The sequence below is a fragment of the Anser cygnoides genome, chromosome 2, assembly GCF_040182565.1.
Source record: "Anser cygnoides isolate HZ-2024a breed goose chromosome 2, Taihu_goose_T2T_genome, whole genome shotgun sequence".
NCBI classification, from domain to species: domain Eukaryota; kingdom Metazoa; phylum Chordata; class Aves; order Anseriformes; family Anatidae; genus Anser; species Anser cygnoides.
The window spans coordinates 144,460,602-144,485,778 of NC_089874.1; the positions used below are offsets into that span (position 1 = coordinate 144,460,602).

A 25,177-nucleotide genomic window follows, 5' to 3' on the forward strand; every position below is an offset into this window, starting at 1 on the left:
GTCTCCCCAGAGCCTTATCTTCTCCAGGCTGAATAACCCCAATGCCCTCAGCCCATAGGAGAGATGCTCAAGCCCTCTCATCATCCTTGTGGCCCTCCTCTGGACTCGTTCTAATACTTCCATGTCCTCCTTGTGCTGGGGGCCCCAGAGCTGAACGCAGTACTCCAGGTGGGGTCTCATGAGAGCAGAATAAAGGGGGAGAATTTTCTCCCTCACTCTGCTTCTGTTGATGCAGCCCAAGATACGATTGGCTTTCTGGGCTGCAAATACATTCTTAATCAGTATTAAGAAAAAATAAAAAGATTCAAAATTCACAGTGTCATATTTTTTCTTATAGCAATGCAGTATGTTATAATACACTGGTAATACAAAATTTAAACTATAAAGAAAAAATGTCTGGCACTCTATTCATGCATTTTTTTTCTTATAGCTATGTTTCAGCACACTCCTGATCCACCTCAGATCTATAGCTTGCAGACAAAATTTGTCAGAAACTTTATGAATTTAGTATAAAATTTATTTTGTTTGCTTCCATGCTTCAAAAGAAAAATAATGTAGTGACTAATATGCCATATGCAAGGTTCCTGCCTTGTGAGTTATGCTACATCATGATGAAAAACAAACAAACAAACAACAACAACAACAAACTAACAATGTTAAGGATGAGGTACAAAAAGGAGACAAGTGCTTAAGGGATGAAAAGACATTGCTAGAGAAATGGTTACCTCAGAATATATCTCAAATGAATACCAGGATTATTTTCTCTGTGCACATAAAACAAAGAACAGTATTATACAACTTTACTTTTCTACATTACCATCTAATGTGTTAAATAGTCTAGTTATTGTACTCCAATATATAACTTAATCAATATAATACAGAAAATTTGCTTTGCTGAACACAATTCAAATATTAAGACTTAAAATATTCTTTCAGAACACCTGAATCTGTAATTCTATCTTGGGATTCTGACTAGGATTTTTTTTTTTTCTCTCTCCCTCTGTTTTTAAAATACTGGCTTGTATTATATAAAATGTCTTTGAAGTCTTGCTAATGAAGTAGACCAGCATCTCCGCTGGGGTAATTTTCCTAATGTCAATGGAGTTTCCCCTGTGTCTGTAACCTGCAGGTCATTTCTTTGATGTTCTCATTCTATTCTCACTCTGTTCATTTCAGCATAAATTTTAACATCATAACAACCATATTTTAAGAAATGGAATAGACTACTTACAGTATAATGTTTTGAGTAAATTAATTGCTATGTCTTTTTAAAGTATGTATTCTATGAATACATTTTTGGACATACTTCTATTCATACGTAGAATTTTCTAAAATATGAAAGCTACCCATAACCCAGGAGATTTGAACCTTTTAAGAAATGTCAGACTCACTAACAAAGTTATTTACTTCATGAACTGAACAGGCACTTCTGGGGAGGTAAATTCCTAGCATATATGTCTATTATTTTGAGAATTAAGCTTAGCTTCTTGTCTGCATTCAGGAGGAAGCTAATGCTTCATTTCTCTCCTACTAGGAGGTCACAAAACCAGACATTCATTACAAAACTTTCTGTATTGTTCCATTAGTCTGCTGAAGTATACAAGTTTAGACCAAACGTTTTAACAAGGTACGTTATTATGCACTCTGACAGACAATATAAAACAAACCGTGAAAAGGACAGTAAGTGTATGGTTAAATATATTTCCCCATTGAAATTTTAAATTCCCTTATGCTGTGGGTAGGAACACTGAGGCAGCTCTCTTAAGTTATGCAAATGAATATTAACACAGTAGACATTCTATATCAAGTTTCTTCTACTGGAAAAAAAAAAAAAAGTATTTGAAAATAGATGTGACTTTGGCCTGAGCACATTTTGTGACCCTTGGCTTTAAACATAATTTCCCACTGGACCAATGCAATTTCTGAATTACTTAGTTTGCACTTGTGTATGCTTCTTTGATGATGATATCTATTGCTTAAAACAATCTATAGTCCATTCCTTGAAATTTTTTGAGTCATATTTTTATGACTGCCTATGTAGCACTACATACACTTTTCACAAATAATTTTTCTGATGTGGAAGCTTAGAAAGTCTGTCATGTACTATTTACTGTGTTAGAAGTTTATTATTTGATGATGACAGCAATGTGCTGAAGTCAATAGAAATTTTATTTTTCATATTTTGAAGTACTTATAATACTAGTTAATAGTGAGGGAGTGAATCACTTTTATTGGAGTTCTTAAAACTCTAGAAATTTACACGCAATCCCAAACATAATATTTTCATCCAGAGAACTGCACAATCTCAGAATGAATAGAAACAAGAAGGCTATTGATGAGCAAATATTACCTGGTTTTCCATTCAGGTTCACAAGACCAAAATGGTTTATGCATCTTCAGACAAATAATCCTCAAAGCAGTATGAGGAATGAACAGTTTTAAGAAAATAATCACAAAAATTTGATGACTTTTGAATAGAATGCAAGGGCCTTTATACTACTCTTGTTATCTTCTATAGCAAAAGAACTTCTACAACCTTGGAGGTCTACATTATCTCTGTGGTGATTAATTAAGCCTTCAACTCAACATTTCTATTTCTTTATTCTTCTTTTGTGAAGAAGTAAATGTTTCAGGCATTTGTCTATACTTGAATTTGCAGATTGCTTAATTTCTAAAAAGTTACTTAATTTTTTTAACATACCAAAAAATTGTTTCAATGGGAAGGCTAGTGTCTGAAAGCACAGCTTTTTTAATAAATTCTATTTTAGAAATTTATTGACAGCCTGCCAAGATTGTTGTCCCTGCCTAAAATGTACATAAACAATGTCACATATCTGTTTAGCCATAGACACATGGAAAAATGGAGACAAGTGAGTCCCCATGGTATACTGCATATGTTTGACACTCTGTAGGCTGAGTGACTTATAAGAGTTTCTATTTTTATGGATTACATGCAACTGAAATCCTAGAATCACTCACAATAGAAGAGAGGTGGGTGGTATTTTGGAAATTGAACTCTCCAAAAAATCGTGTTTGACAGGTGGCCCCCATCTCAAAATCAGTCTGTACCAAAACTGACACTGAAAGTAGGATCTGGATTTTGTCTTTTGGTCCATCTATATTTTTAAATTTTATCCTCTGTGTCTTTTACTTAGTTTATTATTATTATTATTTTTCTGTCTTCCTCATTTGCCTTTATGTACTTCAGAAAGCCTCCTAACATTTATGTAGCCATGTTTGTAGTACCAAAGTAGATTATACTGTAGGGTTGTCATCCAGTAGTAGGAACTATGTTATCTCAGCTTCTCAGAGTTTAAAACTAAATTAAAGCAGTTTCTGGTCAGCCCTGTATCTCCACACTGGTCAGCTAAATTCATCACGGACTTCTAGCAGGTAGAATTCTAAAAGTGTCTGAACTTATTTAATTAGTCTAAAAATAGATCTTCTGATACAATGACATCATTACTGGAATAAATTTATATTACATTTTGTAATCAAAAAACAATGATTATCACCAGCTTGATTTCAAAAGTCATTCAGCTCTATCATTATTTAATAATAATAATTAAAAAGAAAATCAGTTTCACGTATTGGGAAAGTCTGAATACTGTGACTTATGCAAAGGAGAACATAATTTTGTTGTCTGTGACTTTTATCTTGGGTGAGATTTTTAGGTTTCTTGATACTGATAATAGTTTTTAAAGTAAGTACACATACAAGTAAAATATACAGACCTCCACTTTTATGGTTGAAAATCCAACAAAGGTACTTAAAGGTATTCTTAAAATACTGCTGGGTTTAGCTACATTTTACAGTTCCTCTCAGCTCCTGTCTTCATCCTTCATAAGTTACTCATCTTTGACAATCTGGCCTTTTAGACTTGATGCCTTGCTTAGGTCACACTTCCTTTCAAACATAAATGTCACCAGTTAAAAACCTGAAGTTTTTAAGGCTTTAACAAAAGCCCACCTTTCACGAGTTCTGCTTTTTAATAATTCAAAAATGTTTGTCAGTCACAATGATATCTAGCAACCAATACTTTACACAATTATTATCTTTTATCAATGGAAAATCTCTCTCTGTGTTATTGGCTGTCCCTCTTTTCTCTAGCATTAGTTATTTTGTATGTTTACATAACAGCATCCTACATACCTTCTTTCTCATCCAATAGTTCTGTTTTTTACAGCTCTCTCTCCTCATAAGGAAATTGTTCCAGGTCTCTAATTATTTCCATTATCCTATTCTTTTCTGGACCATTTCCATTTCTGCTATATCCCTTATGAAATTAGATGACCAATATATAACGCAATATAAGACAAAAGTGGTGTCACTGATTTATGTATCACATTTTGCTATTCTCTATCTCCCAATAAATACCGATCCTTACAGAATATTTTATGTGTTGAACATTAGTACACACTTAAAGACTTGTGCAAGATTAAACTTCATATTTTTTTCTAAGAATTCAGAGTAGCTTCAGTTGTATTTCCCACGCAGAGTCTTCCATTCTCAATACATACTTGCATACACTGAAGCTGGTAGTAATTTTTATTATAATGCTTTATTATTTTGCCTTCATTGTTGTAGTCTTGTATTCCAAGATAATATTATTTAAACTTAGGCTGCCTGACCTCTTCTTCAGCTGTGGATGGACTTGCCAAAAATATTGGTTAGCTTGACTTACGTAGGAAGTGGAAACTTTTCTGCAATTATTTCTCTTTAAATTTTATCATAAAAGTATCCAAGGAAAATTCTGACCATGATAATTCAAAAAATATAATGGAGTCCAAAATCAAGGCTTATAGTTAGGCAAATAAAATTATATCTAGGCATTTACCTGTGCTGAGTATTTTCACTTCCACTGTTCCTCAGAAATAAAAACACTAATGAAAATTCAGGTTTTCAATCACCTGAATTTGGAGCCAGAAACCCAGTTTTAAACATCCACTTCTGAAATCCTAATTCAAAATCTTTATAAGAAGCAGCTGAGGAAACTAAGTTTAGGAAAAAAATGTTTATTTTTATTTTTATTTTTATTTTTATTTTTTATTTTTATTTTTATTTATTTTTATTTTTTTCCTTTGAATCAAATTCAAAATGATTGGAAAATCTTTTTCTAGCCTTAAAAAGAACTCGCACTATATCTCTGTATGAAAATAATATATCTTTCATACTGATATTAATTTTAAAATACTCCTGAGCTCTATTAGAACACCCTGAACAAAATGTTGCCAGGTTTCTTTGCCAAAAGACCGCAAAACATAATAAAGGATTTGCATTGCATCACTATGTTTCTCTTCTGATATGAGAACAGCCTACTACGAAGGATGTTATTTACTTCAGAATGCTGGGGAACTGTATAATAGAATAAGCAGAAGGGAACATTTAGAATCAGGACATCAGGAGAAAAAAAAAAAAAAGAAAAAAAATGTAGTCTATCAACATGGGTCCAAACATGAAACACTTCCAAAGGAAGGAGATGTAATCCTCGTCACTGGAACTCTTCAGATTTAAGCCACACAAGTTGCATGGGAATATACAGTAGACAGCAAACCCACACTGCCTTTAGCTGAATACTGTGAATGATAAAATATGTTCTGACTTTCAAACCAAATAATGAATAACAATGCAGGTGAAAAGTATTATTATATTTTTAATTTTTTAAAATCATTAATAGCACTTAGAGCTCTAGAATTACAATGAGCAAATGTGCTTCATGGAGTGCTATGCAAGGTTTTACATAGACCTCTTTCATCCACACTCACTGAATGACTGGCAGAACTTTTATGTCTATGGTTTCTCTCCATGTTTATTCTGTACCCTCTGTTAGAAGGGTTTTGATGACCTCTTCTCAGATGCATCTCAGTTTTTTTTTCCTTGACTTTCTTTTCTATTTTTAACCCTCTACATGGCATATCAGGCACAGCAGTTAATCCCCTTTTACTTGTTAATCTTAGCCTTTCCTCTTATATTCTCCCTTACACCTCTTCTTCTCTCTATTCTATTTAACTTTGCCCTGTTATTTTTTTTTTGTAGTTACTGAACTGTTGTTTTATGTTTGCTTGTTTGTTTTGTGTTGTTTTTTTTTTTCATTGTCCCATTTCCATCCCTCACAGTGATCTCCATTCATCACTTATCCCTTTCTGCCATTTCCTTTAGACAGTCCTGATGAAAGGAACGTCTTTCCTGAGACAAATGAGAAATGTCTTTTTCATTTGAAAACTAAAATCCCACCTGGATTTATTTCTCAGTGTCTATAAGAAATGTGTTTACTAACAAAGGGAGACTTGAGGAGAATTGTCCTAGATGATTTGTCAACCCATTCTTTCAGAAGTTATTTCTCTCTTATGTGTTTTTAGTGTGCCTTACATACTCAGAAACAAACAAACAAAATCAAGCAGGCAGAAGGAAGAAATATGATACCTTATTTTAAATAAAAACTAATTCAATAGAAGACATTTATTTTTTGAATGGCTACAGCATCATACATGCCTGCATCTGAGTTCACCAACTTCAAAACACTTATACATGTATAGAATTTTAGGTTACTTTCCTTCATTTAGCACTCTTTTCTCTCCAGTGACTGTAAAGGAAGTTTAGAGTAAATTAGATATAGAAACCTATAAAGTTAACACCCACAGTTGGTCAGATTACTCCCACCAGGAGACAGACGCTCAGAGGAACAAATCAGTATTGCTAATGTGAAGCCAATGCAACTGTGGCTAACATCAGCTAAGGCCATGGTATAGTAACTCAATGATATTAAATTTAGAAAAACAAATACGAATGTTAGCAAAAGGGTTGGCCTCAGCACTGTCTGAATCTTATTTGATTTGTGGATTCTCATCAGATTTGTGGATTCTCAGTTATAATCATAGAATCATAGAAGTATTTTGGTTGCAGAAGACCCATACGATGATCAAGGCTAGCCATCATATAACACTACCAAGCCCACCAATAAAAAATGTGCCTAAGCGCCACATCCACATGTCTCTTAAGTACCTCCATGTCCTTTCCTTTTTGGAATAAGCTCATTTAGTTCTACCATTCCAAAAATATGGCCCTTCAGAAGAAATTTCCTAGTACCCATAATGCTTTATAATTCAGCTTTCTTACCTCCTTCCTTGGAACAGAGGGTGATTAGCGTATGAACTGTATCCATCAATTCAAGCTGCTGCTTCTGCAGGACACTGTTATTGGTTGTTGCCTTGTTCAACTGTTTCTCTAGTTCCTGGATTATGTAGCTTTGTCGAGTGACCAAATTTTGTAGATTCTCTTTTTCCTCCTTCAAAGTATCCAGCTCCTCTTTATGCCTTTCCTCCATTTCTAAAATTTTGTGCTCAAGTAAACTAAAATGAAATAAAACAATCAGTCGATATTATTTCATGCCAACATATTTATTAATACAGAAAACAATGATACTTTATTTTCACCATAGAACTCAGTACATAAATTATTTATTCTAAAAGTGTCACTTCTACTAATTCAGCCCATTGACTTTCTCCATCAAGCAGCCAAATATTACTGATCTCTAAGGGTCCTACTTAAGATGTTTTCATACACTAGTACTTAGAACAATGTGCATGGAGTTGTTATACTCATCCAAGTGCATAGGCATATGACACATTTATATATAAGTTCATGTAGAAAAGCCAAAAGTGGGCAAAGGAAGGAGAAGAGCAGGGCATTGAAGAGGACATCAATGGTATTATGGATGGGTCAATAACGACAGAGAGAAATAAAAATGGGTAAACTAAGGAACACTGTGAAGGGCCTTACAACTGAATGGAAGAAAGTGAGTGTTAGGAACTATGGAGTGCCATCAAACCCACAATAAAATTACCATTTGATGTGCTGTGTGAAACTGGGAAATGATGGTATACCATGTGAGTGGGATCTGTTTTCACATTTCATAGATAAAATCTGTCAACCTTGAACAAGAAGTTTTTTCAGGCCAGTGCTTTGACACTGTTGTGGTGAATTGGGTTTACATGGCAAGGTTTTGATAGCCAGGGGACTGTAGGGGTGGCCTCTGTGGGCCGAGCCCAGCAGCTGCCCCATGTCAGAGCAGAGCCAGCTCCAGCTGTGCCAAAAGGGACCTGCTGTTGGCCAGAGCTGAGCCAGTGAGCAATGCTGGTTGGGCCTCTGGGAGAGCAGATTTAAGAAAGGGGGAAAACAAAAAAACAAACAAACAAACAAACAAAAAAAGCCTGCTGTGGAACATCAGCTGGGAGAGTGAGGAGTGAGAAGCAGCCCTGCAGACCCCAAGGTCAGTGCAGAAGGAGGGCAGGAGGTGCTCCAGGCACGCAGCAGCAGTTCCCCTGCGGCCTGTGGAGAGGCCCCTGGTGGAGCAGGCTGTCCCCCTGCAGCCCACGGGTCCCACACGGAGCAGATCTCCACGCTGCAGCCCGTGGAGGAGCCCCCGGTGGAGCAGGTGGATGTGGCCTGGAGGAGGCTGCGGCCCATGGAGAGCCCCCGCAGGAGCAGGCCCCGGGCCGGAGCTGCAGCCCGTGGAGAGGAGCCCACGCAGGAGCAGGGGGTCTGGGGGGAGCTGCCGCCCGTGGGGGACCCGTGCTGGAGCAGTTTGCTCCTGGGGGATGGACCCCGTGGGACGGAGCCGTGTGGGAGCAGTTGTTGAAGAGCTGCTGGCTGTGGGCAGCCCCCGCAGGCTCAGTTCGGGCAGGACGGCATCCCGTGGGAGGGACCCCACGGGGAGCAGGGGCAGAGAGGGACCGTGAAGGAGGGGCAGAGGCAAAGTGCTATAGACTGACCTCACCTCCTATTCCCCTGCTCAGGGGGGCAGGAGATAGAAGAGTGTGGATGCGGAGGTGTTTTTAATTCGATTTTAGTTTCTCACTGCTCTACTCAGTTCTCAATAGGTAATTAATTACATTAATCTCCCTTACACTGAGTCGGTTTTGCCCATGATGGTAACTCCTGAGTGATCTCTCTGTCCTTATCTCAGCCCACAAGCTTTTTTCATCCTATTTTCTTCTGAGGAGGGGGAGTGAAAGAACGGCATAGTGTTGCTTAGCTGTCCATCAATATTAAACAACCACAGGTGGGAGCTTAGCAGAAAGATTTTATTAATATTAGATAAAGAAATAAATTCATCCCCTCTTCTACTTTCTTCTTTCAGTAATTCTACTGTATGTGCCAAAAGAGGTGTTTCTCATGCCCATAAACCAACTGGTGATTACAAACTTCCCAACAAACCGCTTCCTGTCCAAGTCAGTCTTAGATTTTATTTATTTGCACTCTCCCCCACCTTTGTTTTTACTTCTGGATAATAGATCAGTGGCAAAATGCCTGCATAATTTCAGGTCATTTAACCTAACTGAAGAATGTAATAAAATCCATATGGAGTTGTTTCTACTAGATATCACAAAACCTTAATATGAGCTGTTACAAAAGATAACAATGTAAAGATTAAATTCAGGCCCTGGATTTGCTGTACAAGCTAGAGTAATATAAAACTTTTTTCTTTCCTTTTTTTTTTTTTTTAATTAAGGATACTAAACAGCAAATCTCTCTCTGAAATGTTATAAATGTGGGACTTACATTACTTACATAGATACTGAAGAAAATATACTTTGCAAGATCAACATACCTAGTTCTGTGAAAATCACAAGTATCTGAGAAAGAGGGAAGAAAAAATGAAAGGATGGGAATGGAAAACACTTTTTCTTGGGGTCAGCTTCATTCCCAAATGCAAGAGGAAACGTGGTATTTCATTCTAAAAGGTTCATTAATTAGTAACAAAAGCATAACAAGATTCAGTGAGTTGGAATTTGATGATAGAACGTTTCAATATAAAACAAAGTCTAGATATTAAAACCAAAGGTAATAAATTACTTTAACACCTTATCAGACCTGTGGCTAATTTTTGCATCGCTTGAACTCTAACATTAAACACAATGCCTTTATACTCTGGATTTTTTTTTTTTTTTTTTTTTGGTGTGTGTGTGTAAGTCTTTGAGCTTTGTAAGACTAATTAGTGCAGTTAGCAGGAATGGATGAAAATGTTCTGATGGAATTGTTTTTAGTCATAAAAAATTGTTCAACAAAATAAAAAGTTCTATGTTAATTTTATCAGTTCAGCATTTTTATGCTGAAATATTTTATTTATCAGCATTTTCATGGAAAGTATTTTTTTTCTGATACACTTTAAGTTATACTAATGAACTTTGAATAGGAACAAGATGGCCCCTGGACACAGTCTGTGATAGAATGGGTGCTAGATGTGGCCACAGCATGGTGTAACATCCTACTTACTATGACAACGTTACCCATCTAGTGGACAAAGGGAAAGCAGTGGATGTGAGCTTTCTGGACTTCAGTAAAGCTTTTGATACTAGTATCTCTCACAGTATCCTTCTAGACAAAATCTCCAGCATACAGCTAGACATGTACACAGTATGATGGGTGAGCAACTGAATGGCAGGGCTCAAAGAGTTATAGTAAATGGGGTGGCGGGGTAATAGTAAATCAGGCTGGTGACCATGCACTAATGGTGTTCCCCAGGGCTCAATTTTAGGACCAGTTCTCTTCAAAGTTTTTATCAATGACCTGGATACAGGAGTTGAGTGTAAACTAAGTTCGTAAATTACACTAACTTAGGTGGAGCCATTGAGTCTCTTGAGGAGAGAGAAGCCTTACAGAGAGATCTTGATAGATTAGAGCACTAGACAACTACCAACCATATTAAATTTATCAAGAACAAGTGCTGGATTCTGCACCTGGGATGCTGTAATCTTGGATGTCTGTACAGACTGGAGGACAAGTGGCTGTGGTGGGATCTGAGAGTTTTGGCTGATGGTAGGCTCAATATGAGTCAACAACGAGCTCTGGCATCCAAAAGGGACAACAGTATTAAGTGCATCAAGCACAATATAGCTAACCAGTCAAAAGAAGTGACTGCCCCACTACACTCAATGTTGGTTTAGCCTCACCTAAAACACTGTGTGCAGTGTGGGGCTCCACAATATAAGAAGAATATAAAACTATTAGAATGTGTCCAAAGGAGGGCACCAAAGACAGTGAAAGGTCTAGAAGGCATGATCAATTTGCATGTCCAAATCTAAATTATTTCCATATCTGAATGATTTAATGTATCAGACTGTCTGACAGCCACAATATGCACATTGTGTTATTTGTTTCCCACCGTAGCCTTCTTAAGACCACAGTAAGTGAACCTGTGGTGATGACAGCCTTATTTGTAGCAACACTGGCCATGTCAAGTAAGAAGGAAGAAGCTGACAATGTTTAGAGCTTCCCTGTTTGGCGTCTACAGAGACAGACAGCAAGCAGATGTTTTACAGCTTTAGCAATAATACATCCTAATATTTATGAGTGGTGTGTCAACAACATGTGGTGGAAAGATGGGAGTGTCACAGCACATGGTTCCTTTACAGTTTTCTATGTAGATTAAAAGTCTTGTTATTATAAACTGCAAAACGAAGCTATTTTAAGGAATGCATATGCATTTGTGCAATGATCTTTTCATATCCACAAATCTACAGCAGATAAGAGTAAGTCCTGAGGATAGGACCACTCCCTATATTCCTGAGAGAAATCTGTAACAACTGTATTTCATTTTGTTTTACTAAGAATCAGTGAGAAACCTTTGCTCAAAGCTCTAACAAACACAAGCAAAAGCTTCACATAGATTGGAGACGTTTGTACTGGCCTGTTACAAAAGGAAGAAATCCTTAAACAGCATGAGAAAAGCTGTTCTTATGGCCTTTGACTATAATGTGGCCAGAAATCTTCATATGTATTATTGTTACATAAATACATATTGTAGCTCATTTAAATAATAAAAAGTTCTAGAAAACTAATTGATACATTTTTAACATGTTGAAATCAGCTACAGAGATGTTTAGATTTTTTAAATGGTTGTCAGACTACTCCATTTTCTCTTTCTTCTTTCCACATTGAATAGTTTCTAAAAGCCAAATACCACAAAGAATTAACTTTGCTGATTGATTTTATCAAAATTTTAAAGAGGCATTATGAAGGCAGATTTAAAGTGAAAATATTTCTACTAGTTTTCATTAACAACTGTTACTGACATAAAAACATACAGAAAGCCAAAACAAGGCTGTCTCTATACCAATTAATCAATCTGTAAACATTGACTGAAATTGTTGTACAACATTCTTCGATAACACTTTCCAGTAAAATGGCATGGACATGATGTAGTGACTGTCTCTCTTTTACTGCAAATTTACCGCATAATTTTCCTATGGGTTTGAAAGCATTACAGACATAGACGGATGAAGCAGTCATGGGAACTACAATACAATACAAATAAATCACTATTTACTCAAAGAATCATACACACACACACACAAATATATACACACACACAGATACATGTACAGTATTATAATGCAGCCTTCAATTTTTGGGGGGCAAAATCAGGCATGTGGGGAACAGAATGAAGTTATGAAAAACAGATGTTGTTAACATGGCTAAATATTATATTATCCATTGGACAATGACTCCTTCCTTGGAATTATTAGCTAGAAGACATTTAAATATAATGAAACAATAACAAACCCCTTTAATTTTCCTCAAAAGTAACCATGTTCCACTAGGTTTTTCAAGCTGGGAATGTATTTTCAACAAACGATATCATAGAATCATTAAGGTTGGAAAAGCCCTCCAAGATCATCTGGTCCAACCATCCCCCTACCACCAATGTCGCCCGCTAAATCATGTCCCTAAGCACCAGGTCCAACCTTTCCTTAAACACCCCCAGGGATGGTAACTCCACCACCTCCCTGGGCAACCCATTCCAATGCCTGACTGCTCTTTCTGAGAAGAAATTTCTCCTAATTTCTAACCTAAAGCTCCCCTGGCACAACTTGAGGCCATTCCCTCTAGTCCTACCACTAGTTATCTGTGAGAAGAGGCTGACCGCCAGCTCCCCACACCTTCCTTCTAGACAGTTGCAGAGAACAATAAGGTCTCCCCTGAGCCTCCTCTTCTCCAGACTAAACACCCCCAGTTCCCTCAGACACTCCTCACAGGACTTGTGCTCCAGGCCCCTCACCAGCTTTGTAGCCCTTCTCTGAGCATGCTCCAGGGCCTCGATGTCCTTCTTCTAGTAAGGGGCCCAAAACTGAACACAGATCTCGAGGCGCGGCCTCACCAGAGGAGAGTACAGTGGGACGATCACCTCCCTGGTCCTGCTGGCTACACTATTCCTGACACAAGCCAGGCTGCTGTTGGCCTTCTTGGCCACCTGGGCACACTGCCAGCTCATGTTCAGGTGAGCATCAATCAGCACCCCCCAATCCTTTTCCTCTGCACAGCTTTCCAGCCACTCTGCCCCAAGCCTGTAGCATTGCAAGGGGTTGTTACCCCTATGTTACCTTTATTAGGATATAAGCCAGTGGGATGCTTTGGTGCAACTATGCTGTGTCCATCTGATACAGATAAAGCCCTCTGATAACACTGAAGAAAGTAGAAAGCCAGTACAGAAGTCAAAGAATAATTTCCAGTGAAAAATACTATCATTTTGAAAGGTGATGAAGTAGAGCATGTAGAAAGCACTCTTGTAGCTCTCAGGGGAGGAAGGAAGTCTGGTTTAGACAATCTGCCTTATAAGGTATGTAGTTTATTCACTAATCCATTCCAGACCATGGCAGTTTAAGATTTTTTTTTTTTAATCTTTGTTTTCAGAGACTTCAGTTTAGACATGTGGGAAAAGGATATAGACCAGATCGTAGAGATGGACATCTTTTGCATTAATATAATCTTTTAAGAAATCTGGATTTATTAGAAATACAGATAAAACCATTCACTTCGTTGAGCTCTTCAATAAATAAAGACAAGGAACGTCACATTAGAAAAATTTCTTTGGTTGTACATATATGTTTTTCTTGAATTAAGTACATATGGGAAGATAAACAGGTAGAGAAACACATTTGACTACAAGAATGATATTTTCTCATTAGGATAGCTGCTTTGTAGTTGCTTGCATATGAGTGAATTTTTCCTTTTACTGTTATGTATTGACTGTTGATACTTAAGTAGGTGGTCTTATTGGTTTAAGGACATTTAGAAAAAAGAAAAAAAAAGTATCCCCATATTCCTAAAGGCCAGTGAAATATTTGGTTACTGAGACTCACTATTGCAATCACAAAAGTGTAGTGAAAAAAATGATTATCTTTTTCAGTACATGCAACATCTACAAATAAAACTCATATAGTGTTTCCTCATCTTTTACACAGTCAAATGGTAATTCATCATTCTTAAGTATACGCCTTAGGATACGATAGTTCTTGTACTGACCGTTAGTCTAGTTTGATTTTCTGCAAATTCAAGTTAAAACTTACTTATGTTTAAATTTCACTTCCACTGCTTAATGCTGGAAGATCCAGAATACATTATATTTCTCCTCTTTATTCACTCAAATGAAACAGAAAAATTTTCCACACTTGCATATTAAAATAAATGGCACACAGTAAGTTAAATGCAGCTGGGTACACCAAAAAAAAAAAAAAAAAAGACTCAAGCACTTAAGCCGAGAAATCTTTCAAGAATAAATTAAAATAGCTTTTAAAAAGCTCTTGTGGGAGAAAAAAATCGCAGTGTAAAACCACCATTTACATTACAGTGGGTGGGAACCCACAAGAATAAATTATTTATGGCATGAGAGCATTCAATAAAAACAAGATACTGGGGCAAATGTTACTCTACTTATGCTATGAAATATCTTTCACTTCAGTGGGATAAAAAGAAAAAAATTGGCCACTCTTCCCAGCAGAGGCAGGAAGTAAAGCATTTAAGGCCAAGAATAGATATATTTCTAGACCATGCATTGGTCCCCTGTTGATAAGCAGTGCTCATTTTATTTCAGGATAATATACAAATTACTGTAGTATATCAGCAATCAGTTATTATAATATTTTACATTTCTTTCATCCAAACTCCAGTTCTTTGAAAGTGATTAGGATCTTTATTTTATATGGAGGGAATTTTAGCACAGAGATAGAAATGATCTGCCCAAAGTACACAATCTGTTTTGATTACATTTTGGATTATAACAGTTCCTGCACTCATTCCCACCTACTGAAAAGAAAGGCTCTTTGCAAAATGTTTACAGTCCATATAGGCAACATGGATAAAAGGAGTTCTCTAATTTATTAATTTGAAAATGATGTTATACAGAGGGATTGTTCTACATATATATATATTGATATTATACATTTTAACTGCAGACAACTACTGAACACCACCATCAGGTAGTCTTTAAACAATGTTTAAATTTAAGCAAGCTAAAATCATTGGTACGTTCATTAACCTATTATCTCCTGTGATCTTAAAGATTTGTCCCACAGTGAAATTGACATATGCATAATTGATTACAGGATCAGGACCTTACAAGACCAAGATTACACAGTTTTTTTGTTAGGACTAGATGATGATACATTAAAATATGAATCATCAGCTGCTGTAATCATGACACTGTCCTCTCCCTAATTTTATCAGTCCCAAGGGCACAGATAGCAATGAAACCTGGAAAGTCTTTGCTAGGTTCTTGCTTCATTATAATGAAACACATATACCTATACTTATAAGAGAAACAACTGGATACTAAATGTTGCTCTTTAACATACCCCATCTCCTTTTCCTCCTAAATACCAAGCTAGACCATACTATCATGACATAGATCATTTCATCATAATGTCAGTCAAGTCAAAGGTCAATTTAAGTCAAACTTAGTTGTTTACTGACATGGCTTTACAACCTGACACGTTGCTAAGATAAATAAACTCAGATTAAGTACACAAAGCATCACATAAATGACTCAGTCTCTTGATCAGTCAATAAAATTTTGATGCTAAATAGATTACAATAGATAAAAATACAAGTATTTACTTAAAAACAAATCTTTGGGTCAATTCAAAATTGAAATAAAAAAATGAAACAAACAAATAAACAAACCACCCACAAACATTTAGGGGAATTATTTAATCTTACCCGTTTTATAAGCTGTAAACTGCCAGTTTTCATAACCAATAGCACTCACTGTATATTATTTTACCAGCTTTTCAGCTAAACACATTTCTTTATAATGACATATTCTATTTGTCATCACTATGTGGTTCTTTGCCTTCTTTTCCCAGCAGCTTCATGGTATTGTTAGTCTGCTTCACGTATAACCCAGGGAAAAGTCGTTCCACCTCAGTCGCTGCTGATTCACGTCCAGCAGCGGCATTTTTGGCAAACAATCTGATCTCAATTTAACGAATCCACTACACCTTTTGCACGTACAGGCTGCTTCAGTATCTACCTCACATACAAAGTCATTTGCTCTATTTCAGTGTCAATTATAGCATACACAGGAAATGCGAACCTTTGTTCTAGTCAGACTTACACCACAGTTATTCTTTCTAGAAGAGAGCCTCCCTGCTTAAACATGGCTGTTACAGAGACAGCAATAATGACAGCAGGTCTCTAGACAGGCAACCATGAAAGGAGATGGCTTTACGCCACTGCATTGGGTGTCTGTGTCCAAGTTTTGGACATGGGGCTTGAGGGAAGGAGTCTGATGGAGCCTCTGTAGGAAGAGGCCGGGGCTGCCCTTGAGGCTGGGGCTACCCTATGCCAAATACAGCCAGCTCCAGCCAGTTCCACAGCAGGGCACATCTGAGCCCAGCAGCAATGCTGGTGGTGTCTCTGGGACAACATATTTAGAAAAGGCAAAACCACCACATGGCAGTGAGGAAAAAATGTGAAACAAACAGCCTTGCAAAAAGCACGGTCAGTGAAGGAGGGGAAGAGGTGCTCAAGGTGCCAGAGCAGAAGTTCCCCTGCAGCCCGCAGAGAGTGGTGGAGTAGGCTGTCCCCCAGCAGTCCATGGAGGACACCACACTCGAGCAATCTTATCCTGAAGGACTGCAGTCCAAGGGAAGGAACCCTTTGAGAGCCAGGGAAAAGCATGAGGAGGAAGGAACATCAGAGACAAACTCTGACAAACCATCCCCCTGTGCACACCCCTGTTCTGAGATACCAGGCTGCAAGTGCAGGGGTTTCAGGTATTCCCAGAGAGGTGCCCAAACCTGGGCTTTAGACTGGTTCAGCCACTCCGATCCTTGTGGCGCTACTTGTTTGGATGGTTTGGGTGTGCTGTCAGTGCATCAGCTGCTACGCACCCCAGTTTAGGAGCTAAACTTAGCCACTGTTGATGTATGAAGTTAGCCTCACAAATGCTGAATCCATGGCCTTTGCAGGAATCACGAAAATACTGTAGCACAGAAAGGGAAACTTCACAGCTTGGTAAGTTATGTGCTGCTGAAGAGTTGGTGTATTTTTATTTTTCCTCTCTTCAATTTCAGCATAAATCCAACGTGTTTATTGTTCACTTATTTTCTAAATAAAGCATGGCTCCATGAATGTGATACAGAATGAAATGTTATACTTAGTCTAAAGAGAGAGATTCCTCTTGGATCTTCGTGTTCATTAAATTTAGATGCACTTCTGAAGATTTTCTGTTTTGTATAGATTTTTAAATTAGGTGATGATATCAAAATTTATTCTAGTCTGCTTAAAAACGTGCATACAAGTTATCCTTGTTTTTCACTAGCAGAAGCTATAGTCGTATGATTGAATTGTCATGAAACAAATTGAGACATGAACTTACAGTGCAAACAAAAAGCAGTAAAAGTCAACTTGCATTTGTCATAAGGAGCTAGCACAGTGTAAGTTCACACCCTAGCTCTTTTAATCATTGCATAAATATTACCTGTACTTACCATATTTGCTTCTTCTATTCCATCGATTGCTTGGAACAAAGTATGCACAGACCACTTTATGATGAATAGAGAAAGAGTTTAAGAGATCAACTACTCATTCTTACCTGTTCTTCTCATGAATTTTCAGAATTTCATGCGTCTGTTGTAGCAGCTGTTTTTCTAGCTTGTATGTTGACAGTGAATTTTCTAGTAGCTGAATTTCAAGTCTGGATGTTTGATTTAACACCTTAGGGATAAATTAGAAACATTAATGTTTATATTGTCCTGGTTGTGTTGCTATAGCAACATAAACATTAATGTAGTCATTTCACTCTGATTTGATGATTTGTCAGAAATGACCTTGATTTCTAAATCCTTTTTTAACCTCAGCAGCTCAACTGGTGCAAATTAACTCAATCAAGCTACACTGATATGCAACAGCTGATAGTCTGGCACCCTGTTTGCTGTAGAAAAATACTAGGCTAGCAGAAGAGGGAAAGGTGACTGCCAAATAAGCTTCATTTCACTGGGAAGAACAAGAGGCATGCTTCAAACATGCATTCCTACAAAGCATGCTTAAACCAGAAGAGTGCAAGAGCACTTGGATTCAAGCCAAAGTGTTGAATCCGCTGTTTTATGGATGGAGTTCCTACTTTAGCTTTCCCCTGAGATCTCTCTTGTGTAGTGTTGGCAGAAGTCTGGTGTCTGCGTATGTTATCGCTACTTGCCCTCTTACACAGATTTTTTAGAAGATGAAGGCTGTGATCTTAAACATTGCTTTATGCAATTGTCTTTCACCTTGGAGTTGGTCTGTATTAATAGCACAAGTTTTAGGAGGTACATCAAACCAAAAGAAGACTTTCAACTAGATGAAAGGGAATAGATGCTAACTAAATAGTTCAAAAATGAAAAAAAAAAAAAAAAAAAAAGCAATATCATTAATTAATGATGGTTAATTTTGCTGGTATATCATCTTTCATTATATAAAGTCTGGACAAGTATGTATAAATAGTTTTCATAGCTATGTGTACTAACGGCAGCTGAGATGTAATCACTTCTGGAATTGAACATGATTCCTCTTTAATGTTAATGGAACCTATCAGACCTTTCTGGAAAAGCCAAGAATCAGTCTCATCATAGGATTATTTAGTATATAGTAAGATTTTCTCATACATGCCTAATAGGAACTTACGTTACAGAACATGAAAAAAAAAAAAAACACCTCTCGATCTACATAGTGTCTTAATTTTGTCTGAAACTCTTGATGCTCACAGAGCAACTAGAATTGTCCTTTTTATAGAATACAGTGATTGAAAAAAAATGGAATTGATCAGTATGCAGCTCTTTTGTTGTTTGAGATGGATACATCATCACCACAGTTTCAGAGGGACCTGGCAGGAATTGATGGTTTACTACAAAGGTTGGCAAGGGTTAAAGGTGACAGGAAGGCACCTATAGATTTCCTAAGAGTACACATCTGTGGAGCAGCCTACAAGATTTCAGTGCAGTTTCAGGTGTAAAAGAAAGTCTAAAGGGAAACTGGGATTTTGGATAGATAAGTATTTGGGAGGGTTCAGCGAGATTTAAGGAGCAGTAGGCTCTGTATCTTGAGTCCATCAGTCTCCTTGTTCTGGTATGAATATTACATATTACAGGCAGTAATACTACAAGTATTACAAGTACTACAAGTGCTGCAAGTACTACATATTACAGGCAAGAGATCATGGACTGTCTTTCTCAACCTTATATCCTGCGGACCTTCACATCTTTGCCAACATACTGTGTTTATGTGGCAAGGTTTTGACAGCACAGGGGCTGCAGGGGTGGCTTTTGTGAAGAGTCCAGGAGCTAGCTGCCCCATGTTGGACATAGCTAGTTCCATGTTATTCCAAAAGGGGCCCAACACTGGCCAGAGCTGAGCCAATGAGTGATGCTGGTTGTGATTCTGTAATAACATATTTAAGAAAGGTTAAAAATGTTGTACAAGAGTAGCTGGGAAAGAGGAGTGAAAGAACTAACCCTGAAGACACCAAGGTCAATAAAGAAGGAAGGGGAGTAGGTGCTACAGGCAGTGGAGCAGAGATTCTCTTGCAGTCCATGGAGAGTACAATGATGACACAGGTTGTCCCTCTGCAGCCCATGTAGGACTATGCTGGAGCAGTTATCCATGCTGCAGCCTGTGAAGGAGCCCATGCCACAACAGGTTGATGTGCCTTCAAGGAAGCTGCAGCCCATGGACAGACAATGCAGGAGCAGACTCCTGGTGAGAACTGCAGCCCGTGGAGAGGAGCCCATGTTGGGAGAGGAGGTCTGGCAAGAGCTGAAGCCTGTGGGGAACCTGTGCTAGAGCAGTCCACTCCAGAAGGACTGCACTGCGTGATATGGACCCATGGTGGAGCAGTTCTTGAAGAACTGCAGTCTGTGGGAGGGACCCACGTTGGAGGAGTTCATGAAGGACTGTATCCCGTGAGAGGGACCCCACACTGATAGTTCTCACTAACTTAATCTGTTATTAGTTGGCAATAAATTACATTTATCTTCCCCAAGTTGATTTTGTTTTGCCTGTAATGGTAATTAGTGCGTAATCTCCTGTCCTTATCTCCACCAACAATTTTTTTATCTTACTTTCTCCCCCTGTCCTGCTGAGGGAGAGGAGTGGCTTAGTGGTCCCTTGGCAATCAGCCAAGGTCATAACCCACCACAGCCATGCAACTGTCTACCTCCATCATTGCCAACAGGAGCAGTTCACCTTCTGGAGCCACCTGCACCACTCTTTTCTGATTACTAGTAGAGCCAGGGGCTACAAGGACTTTCTGACACTGCTGAGAGGGGCAAGGTAGGAGATGCTGTCACTGAGTTGGAAGTCAGAGCCAGGACTGCAGCAAGGTGGATACCCACTGGTAACTTAAGCATCTTTTAAATTCTTCAGCTATAAGTACAGAAGAAGGAGGAAGTTGCTAGTGGTGCCTCTACCATGAACTGATTCCTCAATGGGAAAGTGAGACATCGACAATGAAAGTTACCTGCTTGGATGAGGGAACAGCAAATGAGTACTCAACACTTATAACTATGTAGGTCTCATAATTCAATATGCCATCTTTTCAAATTTGTGGTAATTAGAGCTTAACACGTTACTTTAGTTGGTCTGCTAACTGAGATGAAGGAAAAAAAGGAACCTGCATAAGGCAGTGTAGCAACAGCTTGTACCTATCATTCCTATCTAGAGATAATTAAAGCATCTGTCTTTCATAATTGCTGCTGTTTTTCAGTGTGCTGTAGTGCAGTTACATAATAACATGGTAATGATATTGTAAACGTGAGTAAAAGCATTATTATCTCTCAAGAAGTACACATGCTACTGAAACAAACCAAATATATGCAATGAGTTAATTTCTGCACTTTAAATGAGCAGCGAATGCATTTCAGCTGGTAACACAGCACATGCTAGGAAGATCAAGAAGAACTCAGCAAAAACTGGAAAAACAAGTATGCATCTTAAACTGATAGAAGTAGTCAAAAGGCAAAAAGTTGTACATATCATTGCAATAAGCCCAATATGAAATTGTACTCTGCATTATGACAGTGATATGCTTGCCATTTGAACCAAATAAGTGATTTTGGTGCTAGGAATCTTATGAAGATAGCTCTTTAAATTCATGCAATATTATACAATTTCACAGTAATAACAGATATAGAGTGCTTTATAAAGAAGCTTGTCCCTCTCTCTCCACAGTGTAAAAGCTACTGATTTACATCACATTTCAGCTGGAAACACCTTGTAGAAAGTAAACAAATTTCATAATAATAATAGAGGCAAATAATAATGGAGAAGAAAGGCTCTATTTTAGCCTTAAACTCATTATTTAACTTGACACTTATATCATTCACAGCTGGTAACTGAGATAGTTATTTAAGTCAAATGATTTAGTTTCCTGGCCTGTCGAGCCTGCCTTACACACACAGAGCTAAATATGCCAACCAAATGAAATCAAAGACAGACACATAAAAAGTGTCAGCCATCACTGCTGTTTGTACCAATAAACACAGAGTGTGTATGTTTCTTGGAGCCCTGTGTTGAAAAGTTTTGTTTGGTGATTTATTAGAAAAGAAGGAGGGTGGCGAAAGTTCTCTGCAATTAACAGCTTTTAGGAAACTGCTTCGGGAACATACCTGGGTTTCAACATCCGTGAGTTTTCTCGTCTGCTCTGCTGTCTGGCTGAGGAGGCTGGTCCCTATCTCGAGCATGGTGGCGGTGTGGTTCTGCACAGCATTCTGCTGCAGCTGCACCATCTCCGATTTCATGTTTTCCACAATGTAGTTCTCAAGCTGTAAAACAGAAAGGGTTGTAGCTGTGGTATTTTTACCTGTTCAGGCCTTCTGGTGACATAAAGATGCATAGCTGGCATTCTTGCCAAAGGCAGAAATTTCAACATTTTCAGGGGGAGTTCTGCTGACCCTGTGACCAGAATATGGACCTGACTATTTGGGTAACCCCTTCCAGTCTCTGAGTCCCCATGTTTTCCCAAGTATCACAGCCTGCTGGTATGAGCTGTACCAGATCCTGCCTGCCTCCATGTATGTCAAGATCGTAACAAGTATTTCTGGTAAAGATGTCATGGCAGTTCCAAAATGCCTTCCCAAAAGAGCAAAGTTCACCACAGGGAAACTCCAGATCCTACTGGTGCGTTGTAACATGCTTGTGAGTCCTTACTAGAAGAGATCTTACCTACCTTTCCTCACAGTCATTCAGCAACATGATTTGTTACTGGGTTAGATTCTCACATACTGTTCCACAAACTCATCAGTGAAAGCAGCTTAGTGTAGCTATGTCCTCAAAATTGTAAAGGAATCGAGACAGTGTCACGAGAATAAGAGAAGGAAGTTGTTCAGCAAAAGACATAGAAAGCTACTTTGTTCCTTTGTTTGTATTGTCTCAATACTGTTTGGCTTACTTTTACATTCAGTTGAAAAGAATCTGAATTAGGACTCTCTAAATAAACCGAGCACTCCCAAGGAAGGGACAATTTTTGCTTATGTTTGCTTTGGTTAACATAGGCAGAGTACTTTCCTTCTAGATACTTAGGCCCTGGCTCTGCCATAAAAGATTAAAAATCCATGACTAGTCTACATTATGATGAGATTGTTTCTTACACATCTAAGTGTTATTCTGGCATCTTGTTTGATGTGCTCCACAAAGTATTAACACAGAGAAAAGTGGCTTGGGACATTGGCTGCAATACATTCCACTGAAATCAGCAAGAGTTCAGCCAATTTACACCCAATGAAGACTTGGTCCTATGTTTCCTTTTGTGGCTGATCATGTTTTTTTTTTATTGTTAGCTGATTCCAGACTTAAGCAACCACTCTTTACCTAATAATTTTAATCATGTTGAACTTGCTTCTGCAGCAGTAAGCATGTTTCACTATGAAAGGTAAGCTGCACAGCTAAATAGTAAGAACCAGATGGAGTTGATTTAAAGACTGAAGAAAGCAGGAGTCAGATATACAGTGTGTGATTAATAGGAAGGGCTACTTTCATCTTATCTGTAAGCATTCCTGTGCTGATGGGTAACTACTGTAGATGTTCTGATGAGCCACATCAGCTGAGCTTACAAGAGATTTCTTACAAATTTGATCATTTATGTGCACCTCTTATTAGTTTTAAAAGCATTTTAACAGAAAAAGAGCACTGCCACACTGTAAGGTATTTTCTGAATGAGTAAATTATTTAATTATTTTTTGGTTTTGTTTGCTTGTTTTTTTGTTTGTTTGTTTGTTTGTTTTTTAAGCCCATTTTTGGAGAAGCACTTAACGAAGCGCTTAATACACATGATGGTGAAAAACAAAGTAGAAGTCCTAGTTGCAGACCACAAAAATGTTTGCTTGAATTCTCAGGTGACCACTCTGGGCTAGAAACCTGCAGAGCGTTTTAATTGGTGGGGACAAGTTATTGTTGAATATCCTGATAAGTATTTAAATGAGAGTTAACAGCCAAAGAAAGCTCTAGGTTCTGCAAACCAAAGTCTGCAGTGGATGTCTCCATTTTCCACTGCCAGTGTAAGTTCACTGCTTTGTTGTAGTTTATTACTGAGATGTTACAGATATTAAGCTAGTTCAAGGGAGATATTACAAATCTATCATATTTCTATGCCATGCTTTTATGTTCAGAAATATTCTGCCTGTATCTCTCTTTTACATCAGATATTGTATTTTTAGCCATCCTTTGTTTCTTGGTGGTTTTATAACCAGTAACTTTATTTCTACATATTCCTTGGTTGCAAATAACCCCTGTGGAAGAACCCCAGAAAACTGGATGGTTGCTCTTCTCCACACTCTGATTCAGATACTGGAACACCTGAACAAGAAGTTCAAATTTCTCTCACAGCATTCAGCTCCTGATAAAACACAAGTTTTATTTTATTTGGCCTTCAAGTTCCGCCCATGATGAAATACCAACACATCATAAATTTCCTTATATCTGTTGTCTTCTTTTTTTCACATAGGGCCATAGCACATAAGTGTTGTGGCTGTGCAGTACATGATTTGTTAGTCTGCAGCTTTCCGAAACTGCCTCACTTACTGTATGTGGGCTGTGTGATGCATGTGTGATATGGATGTCTGGGAAAACCTGTGCAAAAATATAGTGGCTATACTTATTAAACATCAGAAATCAGAAAATTTCACACATCAATAAAAAGAAATGGGTAAAAGGATTTAAATGTAAAAAGACAAAACATATTTATAATTCTAACTAAATGCTTTGCTTGTTACTTTGCTAAAACTACAGAAAGATTTACATTTGAAGTATATCACTGCATCTGTGTGGAGCTGCAGCAAGTTTTGCCTAGCAGGAACACAGGCATAGATTGAGGCATATTGTAGTCTAGCACATTCCCCATGGTATCCAGTCTTGGGCAATTGCCCTTGGTTACTCACCCCTAAAACACCCTGTGGTTTAATCTGAGACTGTCTCATTATAACAACAAAACTGATTTTCCTGTTACAGAATTACTCATTAAATGCTTTTGTAAATATTTGGTGTTCAGTAAACTGCCACAATAGTTTCTGTGAGCACATCTTAGGAGTACCAGGAGCTGTTCAATCAGTCAGGGGAGAGTGGAAGGAAGACTAAAGTAATGTAGAGGTTCTGTTACGTTAATTCCCTTTCCTTTCTTTGCCCAGTTCTTTTAGTTTGCTTGGTAGATTTATTGGTTGCAATACTGGCCCTGCTAAAATCAATGGCAAAATTCCCATTGACTTCAATATGCAAAGATTCCACCTATTATTTTTATTGCAGGAAACCAGCATTTACTAGGTTCATTACGGCAAAGCACACAGTTTCATCTGAGCCTTGCCTCATTCAGAGGCTTTGTATTGAGTTTACTGAACCTTAGACTTAGCTTTCTTTGTGATTAGTTAACAAGGAT

General features: G+C 37.9%; 1 protein-coding gene across 4 annotated transcripts in view; it reads right to left on the reverse strand.

Moving 5' to 3' along the window:
- ANGPT1 (angiopoietin 1) overlaps positions 1-25,177 on the reverse strand; it is a 184,405-nt gene that overhangs the window by 76,579 nt on the left and 82,649 nt on the right. For all 4 annotated transcript variants that reach the window (XM_048068717.2, XM_013180022.3, XM_066990654.1 and 1 more), the window contains 3 exons: positions 21,921-22,076; positions 17,876-17,997; positions 7,117-7,349 (listed from right to left, as the gene is read on the reverse strand). In XM_048068717.2, the coding sequence (XP_047924674.1) occupies positions 7,117-7,349; positions 17,876-17,997; positions 21,921-22,076 (511 nt within the window). The remainder of the gene's footprint in view (positions 1-7,116; positions 7,350-17,875; positions 17,998-21,920; positions 22,077-25,177) is intronic.